This window comes from Girardinichthys multiradiatus, chromosome 13, assembly GCF_021462225.1.
Source record: "Girardinichthys multiradiatus isolate DD_20200921_A chromosome 13, DD_fGirMul_XY1, whole genome shotgun sequence".
In the NCBI taxonomy this organism is placed as follows: domain Eukaryota; kingdom Metazoa; phylum Chordata; class Actinopteri; order Cyprinodontiformes; family Goodeidae; genus Girardinichthys; species Girardinichthys multiradiatus.
Genome location: NC_061806.1, coordinates 32260347 through 32277412, shown reverse-complemented (window position 1 = coordinate 32277412; position 17066 = coordinate 32260347). Strand labels below are relative to the sequence as shown.

General features: G+C 40.7%; 1 protein-coding gene across 2 annotated transcripts in view; it reads right to left on the bottom strand.

The window, feature by feature from the left end:
• eno2 (enolase 2) overlaps nucleotides 1-8643 on the bottom strand; it is a 28388-nt gene extending 19745 nt beyond the window's left edge. Inside the window, exon 1 of one of the 2 annotated variants that reach the window (XM_047384102.1) lies at nucleotides 8553-8643. Coding sequence is in view for 1 of the 2 variants with exons in the window: in XM_047384101.1 (XP_047240057.1) it covers nucleotides 8086-8093 (8 nt within the window). In the remaining variant the exon portion in view is untranslated. Of the gene's footprint in view, nucleotides 1-8085; nucleotides 8109-8552 lie in introns of those variants that run through there. The other variant, XM_047384101.1, reaches the window with a different exon arrangement.
• Between the last annotated feature and the right edge of the window lie 8423 nt (nucleotides 8644-17066).

Below are 17066 nucleotides of genomic sequence, written 5' to 3'. Positions count from 1 at the left end.
ACCCTGCCGTACTGCAGAGTTTTACCAAACAGTTCCACCTAAGGGCGGAGCAACACTGTATTAGATATCAACAAGATGATTTTGCATTTCTTATTCAGTTTTCTTCTCAAATAAAAACTTGCAAAGGCTGATGAACCCCAAGAAAGCCAAAGAGTTTTTTTCAGCATTAGAACGGTTTATATATATAAATCTAGCAAAAGCTGCTTGTGTGTATGTGTTTTACACAATGCCTACTTGCTAGTAAAAATATTCCTATCTTTTTTCTGTGTGCTGTTCAAATAAAAGCTACGTCTATATTTGAAGTTTAAACTTTGTGCTCTGAGGAATGCACAACTCCATTGTTACATAGTCAGTCTTGTGTGCACAAACGTCATTAGTCCTAAATATACATGTCTAATATACATGAACACATGTTCTTTACTTGTAATCTGTCACCACCTCAGTAAGATTATCACCTGATCAATCTCATCTCAGTCCTGTTTTTTTAACCTTCTCTCTTTCTCCTGTTTTCCACACCCCGCCTGTGTCTCCCACCCATTGCTGTTTGTACGGGTTGCTGTGTGTTACGTAAGCTCTACAGCAGCAGCAGAGAGGGAGGGAGGACACCAATGAACGCATCAAACCACACCTAACAGAGACTGCAGTGCTCAGCAGAAATGATACCAGCACTGAACGGACAAAACCCTTTATATACACTAAAACAAGTGGGAGAACAAGGGATGGAGTGATACAGAGGAAATCTGTGATAGGTGGTCGGGTCAAATTCAATTCAATTCAATTCAGTTTTATTTATATAGCGCCAATTCACAACACATGTTGTCTCAAGGCACTTCACAACAGTCAGGTACATAAATTCCAATTAATCCTAACAACTGAACAATGCCGTCAGATTCAGTTATTTATTCAAAATTGGATAAAACGTTTTTCTGTCTAAGGAAACCCAGCAGATTGCATCCAGTCAGTGACTTGCAGCATTCACTCCTCCCGGATGAGCATGTAGTGACAGTGGACAGTCACTGGCGTTGACTTTGCAGCAATCCTTCATAGTGAGCATGCATGTAGCGACAGTGGAGAGGAAAAACTCCCTTTTAACAGGAAGAAACCTCCAGCAGAACCAGGCTTAGTGTGAGCGGCCATCTGCCACAACCGACTGGGGGTTTGGGAGAACAGAGCAGAGACACAAAGAGAACACAGAAGCACTGATCCAGGAGTATTTTCTATGGGAAGGAAAAGTAAATGTTAATGGATGTAGCTCCTTTAGTCGTTTCACCTAGAAAGAAAGAACAGATAAACTCTGAGCCAGTTTTCAAGGTTAGAGTCTGAAAGAGAGCACATAGTTTGTTACAGTTGAAGCTCAGTCAATCGCCATGTCTAGGAGAGAGAAAGGGTTAAACACTGAAAGACAGGGCTATGTGGATCATCGGTGGAGGGTGAGCATTAAGTTGTTGCCAGCAGAAGCTCGGACGATTCCCCTCTCCAGAAAGTGTCACAGGTAGACACAGAGCCAGGAAGAGAAAAGAGAGAACAAAGTTAAAAGCTGAAATAACAGCAAATAATGCAAAATTGGAGAGTAGTGTGAGAATGTATCGAAGAGGGTGAAAGTGGTCATTATGTCCTCCAGCAGCCTAAGCCTATAGCAGCATAACTACACAGATAGTTTCAGTTCAGATTATTTAGTTAAACGGCGCTTATTTACAACAATGTTGTCTCAAGGCACCTCACAAAGGGTCCCTCTGATGGTCATTGTTATACTAAAAACCACAATGATTGGGATACCTCCATCTGTCAGACTGATTATAACCATTGGAAAAGAGAAGGGGTTATACAGGTAGCAGAAATGGAGGGTGTGTTTGCACCTCAACCATAACTGAGCCGGTTTTGGCTAAACCTGACTCCCCCTTACTCCAACCAACAGGGAGGAAAGAAGGCTCCCTCCCTGATAACCTAAACCACTCTAACTATAAGCTTTATCAAAAAGGAAAGTTTTAAGCCTAACCTTAAAAGTAGACCGGGTGTCTGCCTCACGGACCAAAACCGGGAGCTGGTTCCACAGGAGAGGAGCCTGATAACTAAAGGATCTGCCTCCCATTCTACTTCCAGAGAATCTAGAAACCACCAGTAAACCTGCAGTCTGAGAACGAAGTGCTCTTTTAGGAATATATGGAACAATCAGATCTCTGATGTATGATGGAGCTAGATCATTAAGGGTTTTATATGTGAGGAGGAGAATTTTAAATTCTATTCTGGATTTAACAGGGAGCCAATGAAGGGAAGCTAAAATAGGAGAAATATGATTTCTCTTTTTAATTTTCATCAGAACTCTTGCTGCAGCATTTTGAATCAGCTGAAGGCTTTTAACTGCATTTTGTGGACATCCTGATAGTAAAGAATTACAATAGTCCAGCCTTGAAGTAACAAATGCATGGACTAGTTTTTCAGCGTCACTCCTGGATAGGATATTTCTAATTTAGGCAATATTCCGGAGGTGAAAGAAGGAAATCCTAAAAACCTGTTTAATATAGGATTTAAATGACATGTCCTGGTCAAAAATAACACCAAGGGTTTTTACTTTATTACCGGAGGTCAATTTAATGCCATCCAGGTTAAGTGATTGACTAAGCAGTTTCTTTTTTAAAGACTATGGTCCAAAGACTACAACTTCTGTCTTGTCTGAATTTAGAGGCACAAAATTTAAAGTCATCCAAGTTTTTATATCTTCAAGACATGCTTGTAGTCTATCTAACTGGTTGGGCTCATCAGGATTTATGGATAAGTAAAGCTGAGTATCATCAGCGTAACAGTGAAGATTTATCCTACGCTGCCTGATAATTTGACCTATTGGAAGCATATATATAGTAAAGAGAATTGGCCCAAGTACTGAACCCTGTGGTACTCCACAATTAACCCTGGAGTTTAAAGATGATTTATCATTTACATGAACAAACTGGAATCTGTCAGACAAATAGGATTTAAACCAGCCTAGCACTGTTCCCCTGATCCCTACAGTATAGTCCAGCCTTTTTAAGAGAATATTATCTGAGGCCATAAGAATATCATTAGTGACTTTACAAATAAGTAAAGGAAGGAGAGGAATATCAACAGAATCTGTCTGCTTAGATGTCTAAATGAAAGAGGCAAACATAATATAGATATACTAAAAATAATAGTAATAGAATGAAGGATGGGTAGTTGAGGGCATGACAACAAGAATTAAAGCACAATGTTATAAAATTTACATAAAATTTTACATTGAAGTGCAAGTCTGTTTTTGGATTTTACAATATGTTTGACATAGATTTGTTGCACGCACATGCATGACGGTAAACCAAATCCAACATGATAATGATTGTAGAGTAAAGCACTTTGGTGTCCTCAGACTTGATGGCCTGCACTATACAAGTGCAGACTATTAACCATTATCATTTACCATTCTGATGAAGTTTCAAGTTTAGCAAGTTATTTTCACTGGGTAATAAAGGCCTTAATGCACTGAGTTGCTGCCTTGTGACGGGTGATTCATTATTTATGTTAACAAGGAATTAAACAGATGTATGAAATGAAGTGGTTGGGGTTTGTAAATTTACTAGGATTAAGTTTCTCAATGCTTTTCACATTTAGTGTGTTTTTATTTTGACATTATTGTGCTACCAAACATCACTGTGAAAACAATGTTTACCTTTTTATCAGATTGAAATATCTGTAAGTTCTTATTATAATGTCTTCAAATGTGGTTTTTTAAATATTATAAAGTCAATGTATCTTTGTCACAACAAACAAGACTCCTGTTCAGCTTTTTTCTATCCATGTTTTTAAAGGTGCTGACCCTAAAAATCTGACATATAACCCAAATAAAACACTTATGATGGATAAAAGCAATGAGGGATTTCAAATATCCCAGGAAAAAACAGTTTGCTCTTACTGGTCTTTCAACACTAAATGGTTTCTGTTCACAATGTAATTTCATACTTGTGCATGCAATGCTTCAGACACAAAAAACAAAAATCTGACTATAGGCTAACATCTAAAAGTGAAATTGTGTGCAAGTATGTTATTAAGCACAATATTTATAGATTTTTTCATAACCCTAACCAAGTACTTTCTCGTTAGCTAATTATGTACTTGTTCATTTTAGATGGAATAAAATAAAAATCAGAAAAAAGCCCATTTGAACTCCTAGATGATGACTTTTGTTAGTTGAATACAGAAAGCATTTATAAAAATGTCTCCTAATGTCCAGAAACAATTGGCTTCTATTCAGCTTCGTTCATTAATTTTGCACAGATTCACAAGAAATATAACCTGAGGCAGTTTTGAATTTGACATGAGATTAAAATCCAATCCCACAGTCCAGTTCAGTCTTAACTATAATACAATACAGGTAAAAAGTTATCTATCTAAAAAAGCCCACCTGATTGCATCAAGTCACTGACTTTGTGACAGTCCCTCATTCTGAGCAAGCATGTGGTAACAGTGGAAAATAGGAACTCCACTTTTATAGAAAAAATAAATTCTAGCACAACCAGGCTCAGCACTTTACATGCGGTCAGCTGACATGATCGTCTGGGTGTTGAGATCCTGAAAGGTGCTCCAGGGTATGAATTAATAAGTTATAATTTGTTAGACTTCACTAAATCTGTATCATAAATGTGTGTTTTTTGTATTGTGTTTTGATAATCTCCATTCATCTCTTTCTAAACATTTTAGTGTCACTTAAAAAGATAAAATATGTTCAACATTGATGAAAGGCCAGCAAATGGCACAAAGATTTCTTGGGGTTTTATGCCATTTATATAAGACCAGTAGAGTTCAGAAGTGTCAGCAGCACAGCTGTTATCAGTTGGTTGATATTAATTAGAATGATTTAATGAAGGGTAATTCAAAAACACACAAGTGGATCATGAATAAAGACCACTGGACCAAATACAAGAAAAGCAAAGTTCTGCCGAATTCTTGATTTTATTTCACACATTGTTCTCACCTAAATGTTTCATGTCTTGTGGCTTCTTGCACAATCCTCAATTAAACTCTAAAAACTGTATAGAACAAGTTGCTACGTAATAAATCTTTGGGATAAACATCGCAATTTATTTTATCAAGACAACCAGCATGTTTGAAATGAGAAAAGATAGTTAAAATAAAGACTTGTATGCTGGGGGATGAAAACAAAAGAAAGGAAATGAGCTCTGAAATTTGGCTTTGCGTATGTGCAAACAGAAAGGAAGAAGGACCCTGGGAATGGGAATGGCCAGCAGGAAGGAGAGAGGGAGGGAGAGATGAAGGACAAAATGGAGAGGAAGAGGAAATGAGGCACAGTGAGGAAGAAATGAAAGGATAACAAAAAGAGGAAAGAGATGGATGAATAATGAAATGACCGTGTATGGCTGGAGAAGAGTGGAGAGATGGAGGAATGTAGAGAGGGAGCAGGGAAGGAAAAAATGGGCAACAGAGTTGTGCCATATGGCAGTTAAAATAAAATACTTTCCCTTTATATAATATATAAAATAATGTGTGAAATTATAAATACACATTTAAATAAATACATTTTACATAATTAGATGTAAGGATATTCTATTTATACTACTATATACTGCAACTAGCATTAGTTCTAGCTGTGACTATGACTAATGAAGATCAACATGCTTCTAACTTTTCCGTGTTCTTTTGTTTTTCCTATTTTAAAGTCCTGCTGAGAGAAATAAACTTCGGTATCCATCATTTTAAAGCTTGGTCTCTACAGTGTCACTAGTGATTTGAATAAATGCTATTTTGTAAGATTATTTTATCTGCTGAATAAATAAACACTAATTTAAAGTTCTATTTTTCTATGTTGTCCTGTGTTAGATTATGCTACTGGATACAATGTGAATTTATAATGTTTTTTTTCTATTCATTATTAATACTTAATAGAGAGGTTTTATACATGCTTACCAGAGGTACCAAAAACTGTGAAAGGGGCTACACCTGCCTTTACAAAACAGCACAAGGTAAAAATACCATGATCTCAAACACACTGCCAGTAATGCTTGTTTTCATCCAAAACATTTATATCAGTGAGGACTAATTTGTTGAAATAAAAAAAACAGATGGTGCCATCTTTCCAGCCAGCTGCCATTTAACTGTGGCTAGAGAAGAGGAAGGGCCCAAATTATATCAGTAAACTAACTGCAGTCATGTAGAAATCACATGGAAGAACCAGAAAAACATGGTATAATTATACATTTTTTATGTTATATGAATGGTGTTGAGGAAAGTTATCTCTAGTGTAGCTAAAACTTTACAGATTTCATATGTGAAGACCATTTTACTTTGTATTAGCTAAATATTTTCAATTGCTTTTTTCTCTGAACAATCGGCCATGAGTTTGATGCAAGTAAAATGTACTAAACCCAATGCTATTTAAAAGTGAAAAAGCAACAATTGTCATCAAATGTTTGTAATAAGTGTTTTTTTCTCTAATTCTTTCTAGAATTGTTTTAGTTTAGCCACATTTGAAGGTTTTGCTCTTCAAAGTCTTAGAGTCATGCCGCAGCATCTCAATCGGATTCAAGCCTGAACTTTGACTAGACCACTCCGAAACTTAAATCTTAAGCCATTGAGAGGTGGATTTGCTGCATAAATCAAGTGCACTTGAGCTTAAGGTCCTAAACTGATCGATGGACATTCTCCTTCAGGATTTTCAGCTCAAGAGCAAAATGTATGGTTCCATCAACCATGGAATGTAAAGACATCTGGCCAGATGTGCCAGACCTGAAAAAGCTGTACTGGGTTTTCTCGATTTGTGTATTTAGGGCTTTTGCTGTGGTCCACTAGAGTCCCAAAGCGTTAAAACAGGCTTTGTAATCCTTTCCATACTGATAGATGTGGATGATTTTGTTTCTTATGTGTTCTAAAATGTATTTAGATCAGGGCACGATTTATTTATTTTTTTTTTTCATATTTTAGCGCCCTTTATGTTGTCACCACACATCAATACCTGTATCACTCATGACCTCACCTATAGCTGTTGTACAAGACTGTTCTTTCCAGTTGGGTGGAATGTGCCCTTTAATCAGAACATTTTTTGATTTTATTGGGTTGTAGTTTGTTGGTTTATTTTAGTAACAATTACATTAACATTGTACAATTTATGTACTCATTATTTCTCTAAATCCTATATTAATGTAATGATAGTAAAAAGAAACAGAAATAGAGAGCTAAATAGGGATAAATGTACTGGATGATGAAAAAAAGTCACAGCAAGGAGGTCAAGTGAGATTATTTAAACACATTGAGTTCTACATAGGAAAATAATGCAATTGGTAAAGTGTTCAGCGATATTTGCCTTAGATTACACGAAGATGCAGAAAATCACCAATAATTATTTACAGGAACTTCTGTAAAGTTTGGACTATTAAATCCTAAAGGCGTTTTCACAATCCAAGTGGTTTGACAGCCAAAATTAAATCAAACACAACCTTTAATACAAAGCAGAATGTGTCTTTGGCATTAAGTTTACATCAAAATATATTTTTTTCCCTAATTAATGTAAAATTATCTCAAGCTCACATCACAACCATCTGAACTTAACTTGTTATCATAAGCTTGGCTACCTTGGCTAAAAATCAGGCACGTTGGTATAAAAATATTAACTTTTGGCAGCTTTACTTGAATGTATTGATTCAGTAAACGTAACAAAAACTGAGTTCTATATTATGTTTTAAGAAGTACAACCAAGCCCAATTTTCTGAGACTCAGAGATGCCTCTACCCTCACACATTCCTGACCCATCCTCGAACACAATTAGACTTGATAAACCAGAGACCTGGCCATTATTGACTGCAGGATCCCATCTTACCAGCACAGACACACACACACTGCAGCCAAGACTCGCATGAGCCAACACCAGCCATTTTCCAAAAAGTCACAGGACATTCAGGTCAGTCTTCCTGTAGGCTGCGTTATCACCTTCTAAACACACACATACACACATGATATGCCAGCAGAATGCATTAGTCCTCACACTATATTTCTCCTGCCGTAACCATTGAAAAATAAATAATTTCTCTTCAACCACAGGGACACACATTACCACATAAACATACTCACCTACACATTTCTGTGCAGTCTACACAAATAGAGAACAGCCTAACACACATTTGACTGCAAGGCACACTTGACACACACACACACATATTGTTTTCTTCATCCTTTCGCTTCCATCAGACACATTTACACACATACTAAGAGCTCAAACTGACACACGGACACATTGTGCACGTACGTGAAGGCTCACAAATATATGCTCTCATGTCTCTCTCTGCACCCACAAAATGCACTTGACAGCCATTTTCCAAACATGCATGAAGCTGCAGCACACAAACCGTGACACCTCAAACATCTCACAACCACACACACACACATGCACACACACACACACATGCATTTCTGTGAATTCTGTTTGCTTTTCGCAGCATGAAGCATACATCAAAAATAAAAATTAGACAATAGTGATGGAGAAAGACAAATCCCAATGGAGCAAAGAATAAGAGATAGAGTGAAAATCCTGCCTTTACCTGCCACCCGTGAGTGTGTGAGTGTGTGTGTGTTCTGCCTTGCACGGCAATGGAGAAAATGCTGGAGAGGTTGAGCGATGAGAGAGGGAGAGGGAGAGGAGGAAAACAGGAGGGGAGGAGGAAAGGGGTGAGATGTGTGACGAAGGGGGGGAGGGGAGATGACTCAGAAGGGAGATGGAGAGAAGAAGATGAGTGTTAATTAAAAAGGAGAAGATGGACCAAGGGTTTGGATGAAGGGATAAGGACAGGGTACAGTGGCTCGATGTCCGACAGTGGTGGTAAAAATAGATGATGGGTGGACAGCTTCTTGTCTCCCAGTGTCTCAGTGTCTTTCTCTACTGCTGTAGTGGGGATCAATCCACATGCAGTTATATAACCCAACTTCTCCACCACGCTCAGACATGATGATCCTCTGCATGTGTATGCTCCTGCTGCACTGAAATCAGAGAATAAATTACAAAAATATCACTTCCTGTTGTGGCAAACATCCATGGGAAGGACTGGTTTAAGGTAAAGGTCAGAGACAAGGCTACCCTGTCAATGTTGCTGCATTAACTCTAAGATGATAGAAAACAATGCCTTACTACATCTCGTCGCCTAGTATTGGTGGATCTGCAGCTGGTACCCTTGAGTTGTGAAATTAACCTTTTTGCTTATCCAGGTGGGCAACAACGTGAGCGCACATAAAATATGCTCGCTCGTTGTCTTCTGCTTATCCGGGACCGGGTCGCGGGGGCAGCAGATTCAGCAGAGACAACCAGACGTCCCTCTCCCCAGACACCTCCTCCAGCTCCTCCGGGGGGAGCCGAAGGCATTCCAAGGCCAGCCGAGAGACATAGTCCCTCCAGCGTGTCCTGGGCCGTCCCCTGGGCCTCTTCCCGGTGGGACGTGCCTGGAACACCTCCTGAGGAAGGCGTACTGGAGGCATCCAGTATAGATACCCGAGCCACCTCAACTGGCTCCTTTCGATGTGGAGGAGCAGCGGCTCTACTCCAAGCCCCTCCTGGATGGCCGAGCTCCTCACCCTATCTCTAAGGGAGTGCCCAGCCACCCTACGGAGGAAGCTCATTTCAGCCGCTTATATCCGGGATCTCGTTCTTTCGGTCATGACCCAAAGTTCATGGCCTTAGGTGAGGGTAGGAACGTAGACCGACCAGTAAATTGAGAGCTTCGCTTTTCGCCTCAGCTCTCTCTTCACCACAACGGACCGGCACAGTGCCCCCATTACTGCGGCAGCTGCAATGATCCATCTGTCGATCTCCCGCTCCATTCTTCCCTCACTCGTGAACAAGACCCTGAGATACTTGAACTCCTCCACTTGAGGCAGGAACTCCCCTCCAACCTGAAGAGGACAGGCCACCCTTTTCCGGTCGAGAACCATGGCCTCGGACTTGAAGGAGCTGATCTTCATCCCAGCCGCTTCACACTCGGCTGCGAATCGCCACAGCGCATGCTGTAGGTCTTGGCTAGAGGGGGACAGCAGGACCACGTCAGCTGCAAAAAAAACAGACGAAATCCACTGGTCCCCAAACCAGACCCCCTCCGGCCCTTGGCTGCGTCTAGAAATCCTGTCCATAAAAGTTATGAACAGGATCGGTGACAAAGAGCAGCCCTGCCAAAGTCCAACATACACCGGGAACAGGTCCGACTTAGTGCTGGCACTGCGGACCAAACTCCTGCTCTGCTCGTACAGGGACCGGATGGCCCCTAATAAAGGGCCCCCGATTCCATACTCTGCCCCACAGGGCATCACAAGGGACACAGTCGAATACTTTCTCCAGGTCCATAAAACACATATGAACTGGTTGGGCAAACTCCCATGAACCCTCGAGTACCCTGTAGAGGGTATAGAGCTGGTCCAGTGTTCCACGTCCGGGACAAAAACCACACTGCTCCTCCTGAAGCCGAGGTTCGACTATCGGCCGGACTCTACTCTCCAACACCCTGGCGTAGGCCTTACCAGGGAGGCTGAGGAGTGTGATCCCCCTGTAGTTGGAACACACCCTCCGGTCCCCCTTCTTATGAAGGGGGACCACCACCCCGGTCTGCCAGTCCAGAGGCACTGTCCCCGACCGCCACGCAATGTTGAAGAGGTGTGTCAACAATGACAGCCCCACAACATCCAGAGATTTGAGGTACTCAGGGCGGATCTCATCCACCCCCGAAGCCTTGCCACTGTGAAGCTTTTTAACCACCTCGGTGACTTCAGCCTGGGTGTTGAAAGAGTCCAACCCCGAGTCCCCAGCCTCTGTTTCCACCAGGGAATGCGTGATGGCAGGATTGAGGATATCCGCGAAGTACTCCTTTCACCACCCGATAATGTCCTCGGTCGAGGTCAGCAGCCTCCCACTATAAACAGTGTTGGCGAAGTACTGCTTCCCCCTCCTGAGGCGCAGGTCGGTTTGCCAGAATCGCTTCGAGGCCAACCGGTAGTCCTTCTCCATGGCCTCACCGAATTCCTCCCAGGCCCGAGTTTTTGCCTCTGCCACAGCCCCCAGCCGCAGCACGCTTGGCCTCACGGTACCCGTCAGGCGCCTCAGGAGTCCCACAAGCCAACCACAGCCGATAGGACTCCTTCTTCAGCTTGACAGCATCCCTTACTGCCGGTGTCCACCACCGGGTTCCGGGATTGCCGCCGCGACAGGCACCGCAGACCTTACGGCCGCAGCTACGGGCAGCAGCATCGACAATAGATGCGGAGAACCTGGTCCACTTGGACTCTATGTCTTCAGCATCCCCCTGAATCTGGTCAAAGCTCTCCCGGAGGTGGGAGTTGAATACATCCCTGGCCGAGGGCTCCGCCAGGCATTCCCAGCAGACCCTCACTATGAGCTTGGGCCTGCCAAGTCTGTCCAGCTTTCTGCTCTTCCAGCGGATCCAACTCACCACCAGGTGGTGATCAGTGGACAGCTCAGCCCCTCTCTTAACCCGAGTGTCCAAAACATGTGGCCGAAGGTCTGATGATACGACAACAAAGTCGATCATTGACCTCCTGCCTAGGGTGTCCTGGTGCCAAGTGCACTGATGGACACCCTTATGTTTGAACATGGTGTTCATTATGGACAATCCTGTTCATAATGAACATAATATATGGTAGAAACAATAAACGCATATGCAAAATTTGAATCATTATGATTTTTAGAGTGAATAAATATTTTTTCCTCTTACTGAACAAATTATTGAGGGCAGGTAATTGCATTACTGTAGGGTTTCATCTGGCTATTCAGAAGTCTCAGTTTATCATAGCTTATTTTCTTTGTCATCTTGAGGCAACTGTGGCTCAGTAGTAAGAGTAGTTGTCTTGCAATCAGAAGGTTGTGGGTTTGATCCCAGCTTTCTCCTGCCATATGTCAATGTGCCCCAGTGCAAGGCACTTAACCTCAAGTTGCCTATCAATCTGTGTATGAATGTGTTTGTGTTAGTGAGTGCGATTGGGTGAATGTGGCTCTAGTGTAAAGTGCTTTGAGTGGTCTGTATAATTGGAAAGGTGCTATATAAATTCAGTCCATTTACCATTCCTAATTTTTTACTACCAGCAATGTATTTCCAATGATTAGCTAAGTGTTTTGTGGTATTTTGGCGTTTATTTTGAAATATCCAGCACCTACTATCAGCAGCTTTAGTCATTAAACTTCTGTAGCAGGCTGTATCACTGAAAATATTGTATGTGAGATACAGTTACAATGTATGTACTAAATTTGCAGATGTATTCATCTTTTATTAATTGCTTTTTTCTTACACCCATTGACTTATGAGCCCAGAGTAAACTTTAAATCTCTCTTACACAGATGTATTATTTTGGATGCTTTTCACATTTATCTGCCGGCACAGCTGCACACATATGACACTGACCCGAACTGTTAAAAGTGCTTTCATCATGACATGACATTGAGCTAAAATAAACTTTTTTCCCAATGTGTGGCTGTCGGACCGTCAGACTGCATAGCTGTGCATTAGAAGAAACTGTTTATTTAGATGTATGTTAATGGATGCCAAATAATGCTCTCTACAACGGATTCTTGTGTTTCTCTTTTAGAAGGAATGAATCCTGGTAACCTTGAAGGACTACCCTGTTCTAGATAGTGACATGCTTATCTAGCCAGTGTTATCTTTAGTTGTCGTCACTGTTAAGCAAAAACCTTGTATCTCAATTCTTTGGCAGTTTTGTAATCCTGTGAAAATTTACTCTATTGATCAGTCTTTACTAATGTATGGGGTTTCACTGACACATTTCAAGTAGAAAGTATCAAAAAGAGCATGTAATTTTGACCAAACAGCATTAATGCACAATTAGAGGCAAGATTGTTTTTTCAGTTCGTGACAAGTTACATTTTTGGAGATAAAAGGTTTCTGTCCAACAATCGAATGAAGCACTTCTGTGTTTCTCTGAGGCAAAAACAAGCAAAAAACTGAAAAAATAAGTATTCTCTTTCAGCCTTGGTAATGACAATATGCCACAACCTCTTATGTACTAACTCTCCTGCACCTGATGACGTCACACTGGGGAGATTTCTGTATGCTGGTTTGTGCTTAGTCAGTGTAGACTGCAAGGAGAGATGGTACGAGAGAATGAAGGGTTCAGAGAAAGAGAGGGCCAAGAGCTGACAAACTAAGAAAGAAAACAACTGTCCAAACCAACCTCTGGTGCTCTTATTTTGTTCTATGATGAGGGCTGTTCTTTGGCATCGGAACCTCAAAGTCCTAATTAATCCCTGTTTCTAGACTATGAAGTCTAGCCAGAAGTCCTGATAAATGGATAAGATGCATACTATGTTCTCAGAGTCCCCAGAAAAGATTATAACAGAAGCCAGTTTGATGGGAGATAATGGTGCAAACCAACCAAACATTTCTGCACACTGTTCACTTTATTAAGTGCACATAGCTAATACCTAGGTTGGACCCCTCATTGTTCTCAGAACCACGCCATGTGGCATAGATTCAACAAGAGTTGGGAGACAGTCCTCTGAGATTTTGGTCTGTATTGACGTTAAAACATAACACAGTGGCTGCAAATTTGAAATCTGCACACCCATAATGAGAAGCTTTACAACCAGATCTCAATTGTGCTCTATTGGGCTGAGATCTAGTAACGTTGGAGGCTTTCTGTGTTCAGCTAACTCTTTGGTTCAAGAAACTAGTTTGAAAGAAATCCGTTTGGGATGATTTAAGCATTGTGTGTGGTCCTCTGTTGCTGTAGCCTATCTGCTTCCATGTTTAATGCGCTGTGAATTAAAAGATGGTATTCTGCGTACCTTGTTTGTAACAAGTGGTTAGTTGGTTGTTGCCCTTTTTTGTCATTTTCAACAATTTGCCCATTATCCCTTAACCTTTGAAATCAATAAGGCCATGCAACTAACTTTTTAGAAGAAGTCCCTATAGATAAAACTCCCTATAGATCAACAGTTTCTAAACTATTCAGACCAACTCATCTGGCAGAAACAACCATACCATGTTCAAACTATTTGAAATCCCGTTTATTCTTCCTAATGGCTGTGGGCAGGAAAGATCTCCTGTAGCGGTCTGTCTTACAGCAGATCTGAAGAAGCCTCCGACTGAAGACACTCTGTTGTTGTACAACAGTCTCATGAAGAGGATGCTCTTCATTTTATGAAGAATCTTTCTTTGCACAATGATCTCCAGAGGTTCTAGAGGAGTCCCCAGAACAGAGCCAGCCTTCTTGCTTAGCTTATTAAGCTTTTTTAAGTCCCTGGCAGATGATGGCAGAAGAGATCACACTCTCCACAACTGACTTACAGAAGATATGCTGCCTCTTGCTGAAAACACCGAAGGACCTAAGCTTCCTCAGGAAGAACAGTCTGCTCTGTCTCTTCTTGTTGACGGCTTCACAGTTGCATGTCCACATCAGTCTGTTGTCCAGATGAACACCAAGGTATTTACACTACTCCACCACCTCAACTTCTTATCCCCCGGTGGAAATAGTGTTTGACCTATTCCTGTTTCTCTTAAAATCTACAATAATCTCCTTTGTTTTATTCAGGTTTAAAATGAGATGATTGTTTCTACACCATGCCACAAAGCGGTCCACCAGCTCCCTGTACTCAGCTTCTTGTCCATCTCTGATCCACCCAACGACTGCAGAATCATCTGAGTATTTCTGCAGATGACAGTAGCTCTGTCTTGTACTGGAAGTCTGAGGTGAACGGAGTGAAGAGGAATGGTGAGGCTACAGTCCCCTGTGGTTCTCTTGTGCTGGTGACTACCTGGTTAAACACACAACCTTTCATTAATTTATAGAAATGAATGGCTTTAGTTCCATATTTGCAGCTCATGTCACCATTAATAAAATTGTTCAGTGTATTGGGACATGTTTTACCATTAAATCAGTGATTTTAACTTAAAGTGCAGCAGTGAATAGTTCTTTGTTTGCTACAGAATAGTGTGTTCTTGCTGTTCTAAAAACAGATTGGTGAAGTTGTAATGCTAACTGCAGGGTGACACTGATACACTTTGACAGGGCAAAGGGTGAAGCCATTGTGTTCTTGGTATGTGTGTTTGTGGGTGGGTTTATCTCTAAACTGCATGCCTTTTTCTTCACATGTGTGTTTTAGTGAAGAGGCAGGTGTGTAAGTCAACATGGGCACCACTTTTTGGACGTGCTTCTGTGTAGGCATACTTGAGTGTGAGTGTGCAAGTGTGTAAAATAATCTGTAATTAAATTCCTGAGTTTAATGGGATTATCTAAGGGAGACAAGCAGCACTATGTCCTTGACATCCATGCCCTATTTAGCCACAGCCGAGCGACTGATAGACACACACATATATAGGGGACAGGGAAAGAAACGGTGTGAGAAAAGGAGAAAATAGGGGGAAGCAAAAATTAAAACGAAATTTAGAGAGGTCAAAAGGATACAATAAAATGATTGTGAAGATATGAAGCACAAAGGCCTTCCAGGATGAGGGTAGTGAAAAAGTGACTTGCATTGTAATTATTTTATTTTCTGCTGCGCTACACTGAAGGTCGACTGGCCTTCCTCTCAGCAAGGTTTTCCTCTGTCTACAACACAAACTGACGGCCAAGTCAACCAACCAAAGCATATTCAAATCACTGAAAGGACAGAAGAATTTGGTTACTTAGATTATTTTTTCTCATAACATTGACTATTTTTTTATGTTTTCATTTTCGATTCATGATTGGGTTGTTTTGTTTTTTTAATCACTCTTGCTGAACTGGAAAAATAAAGTTTCCAGAGTTTAATGGTATGGTTCACAGGTGATGGTAGGATAGAGCAGGAGATGGATAAATGATTGGGGTCTTTTCTGCAGTAACATGGACATTGCTCCAGTCTCCAGGGCAGAAATAGCTGAGTCAAAACCTTTAATTAAAGGGTCTGTCTCCAACCCTCACCTGTGGTTACAAGATATGGATCATCATCAAAAGAATAACATTATGGTCAAGTGTCTGAAAAAAGCTTCCTCCACAGAGAGTTTTGTCAGGATGTTTCCTTTGCACCCCCCTTTAGAGGTTTTCTGTCTGACTAGGAGCAGACCCAGATTTTAATGCAGGGACAATATAGCCCGCACAGGCTGGGAATGCAATTGGATCCTGCCAATAAGAGCTAGAGTGTGAGGCTGGGGAGATAGGTTACTGGGTTTCCCTGTTGGTCCAGTATTCCTCGTGTTAAGTCATATTAACTGAAAACAAGAAATGAATATTCATTATCTATGCAGTTCCACAATGTAACTTAGGATGTTCACACCATTCAAATCATAGTTACCTTTCATAATCTTTCTGTAACACCTTAAATACAAGTTATCTTTGAATTTGACACATTTATGCACTATATTATAACTCTGAACATTCTTAGTGTTTTATTGAGACCACAAGCAGGAACAGATCTAAAGTGGGGTTACACCCAAAAAAAGCCTCAAAAGTACTGCAAAATATTGAATAAAAACCTTTGGCATTCTGAAGGAGATAGGGAGAGAGAAGTCTCACTAAGAATGTCGCAGAGGAACAGAATGAAATGTTGAATTTGTTAAACCATAGCAAAATTACAAAGCATGGAACAAACTTAGTTTGCCCTTTATCGCCCTCTATTGGTCAATGAGGAAGTTTTGGTTCTCAGTTTTTAGCGTTATACCAAGTAGTGACCGGTCAAAGTTTTAGTTTCTGTATGCTTGATAATATTGTGTAATATGTTATGCTGCTTACAGGGGCTGCTTCTTAAAGGATTTTGCAAAATGGACTGGCGGCATTTGTATTAATTTTCTGTGAAGAGAGGAAATTCGCCAAATAAAGGTTGTTGTAATGTGCAAAATAGTGTAGATGCAGTAAAAATCCCTTTAAAAATAGCTTCCAGTTGTAATACAATTTTAAAATATTTAGCTGTATAACACACTCTGAGAGCTGTAAGTGAGCAGAATGAATGATGATATCTTTTAAATGATACAGTATCCAACACAAATGTGCATTTTTTTTTTAAATGCACGTATGTAAAAATATGTTCTTGGATTGTGTTAGAATATTTTTGTATGTTTACACTGTTGGTCAAA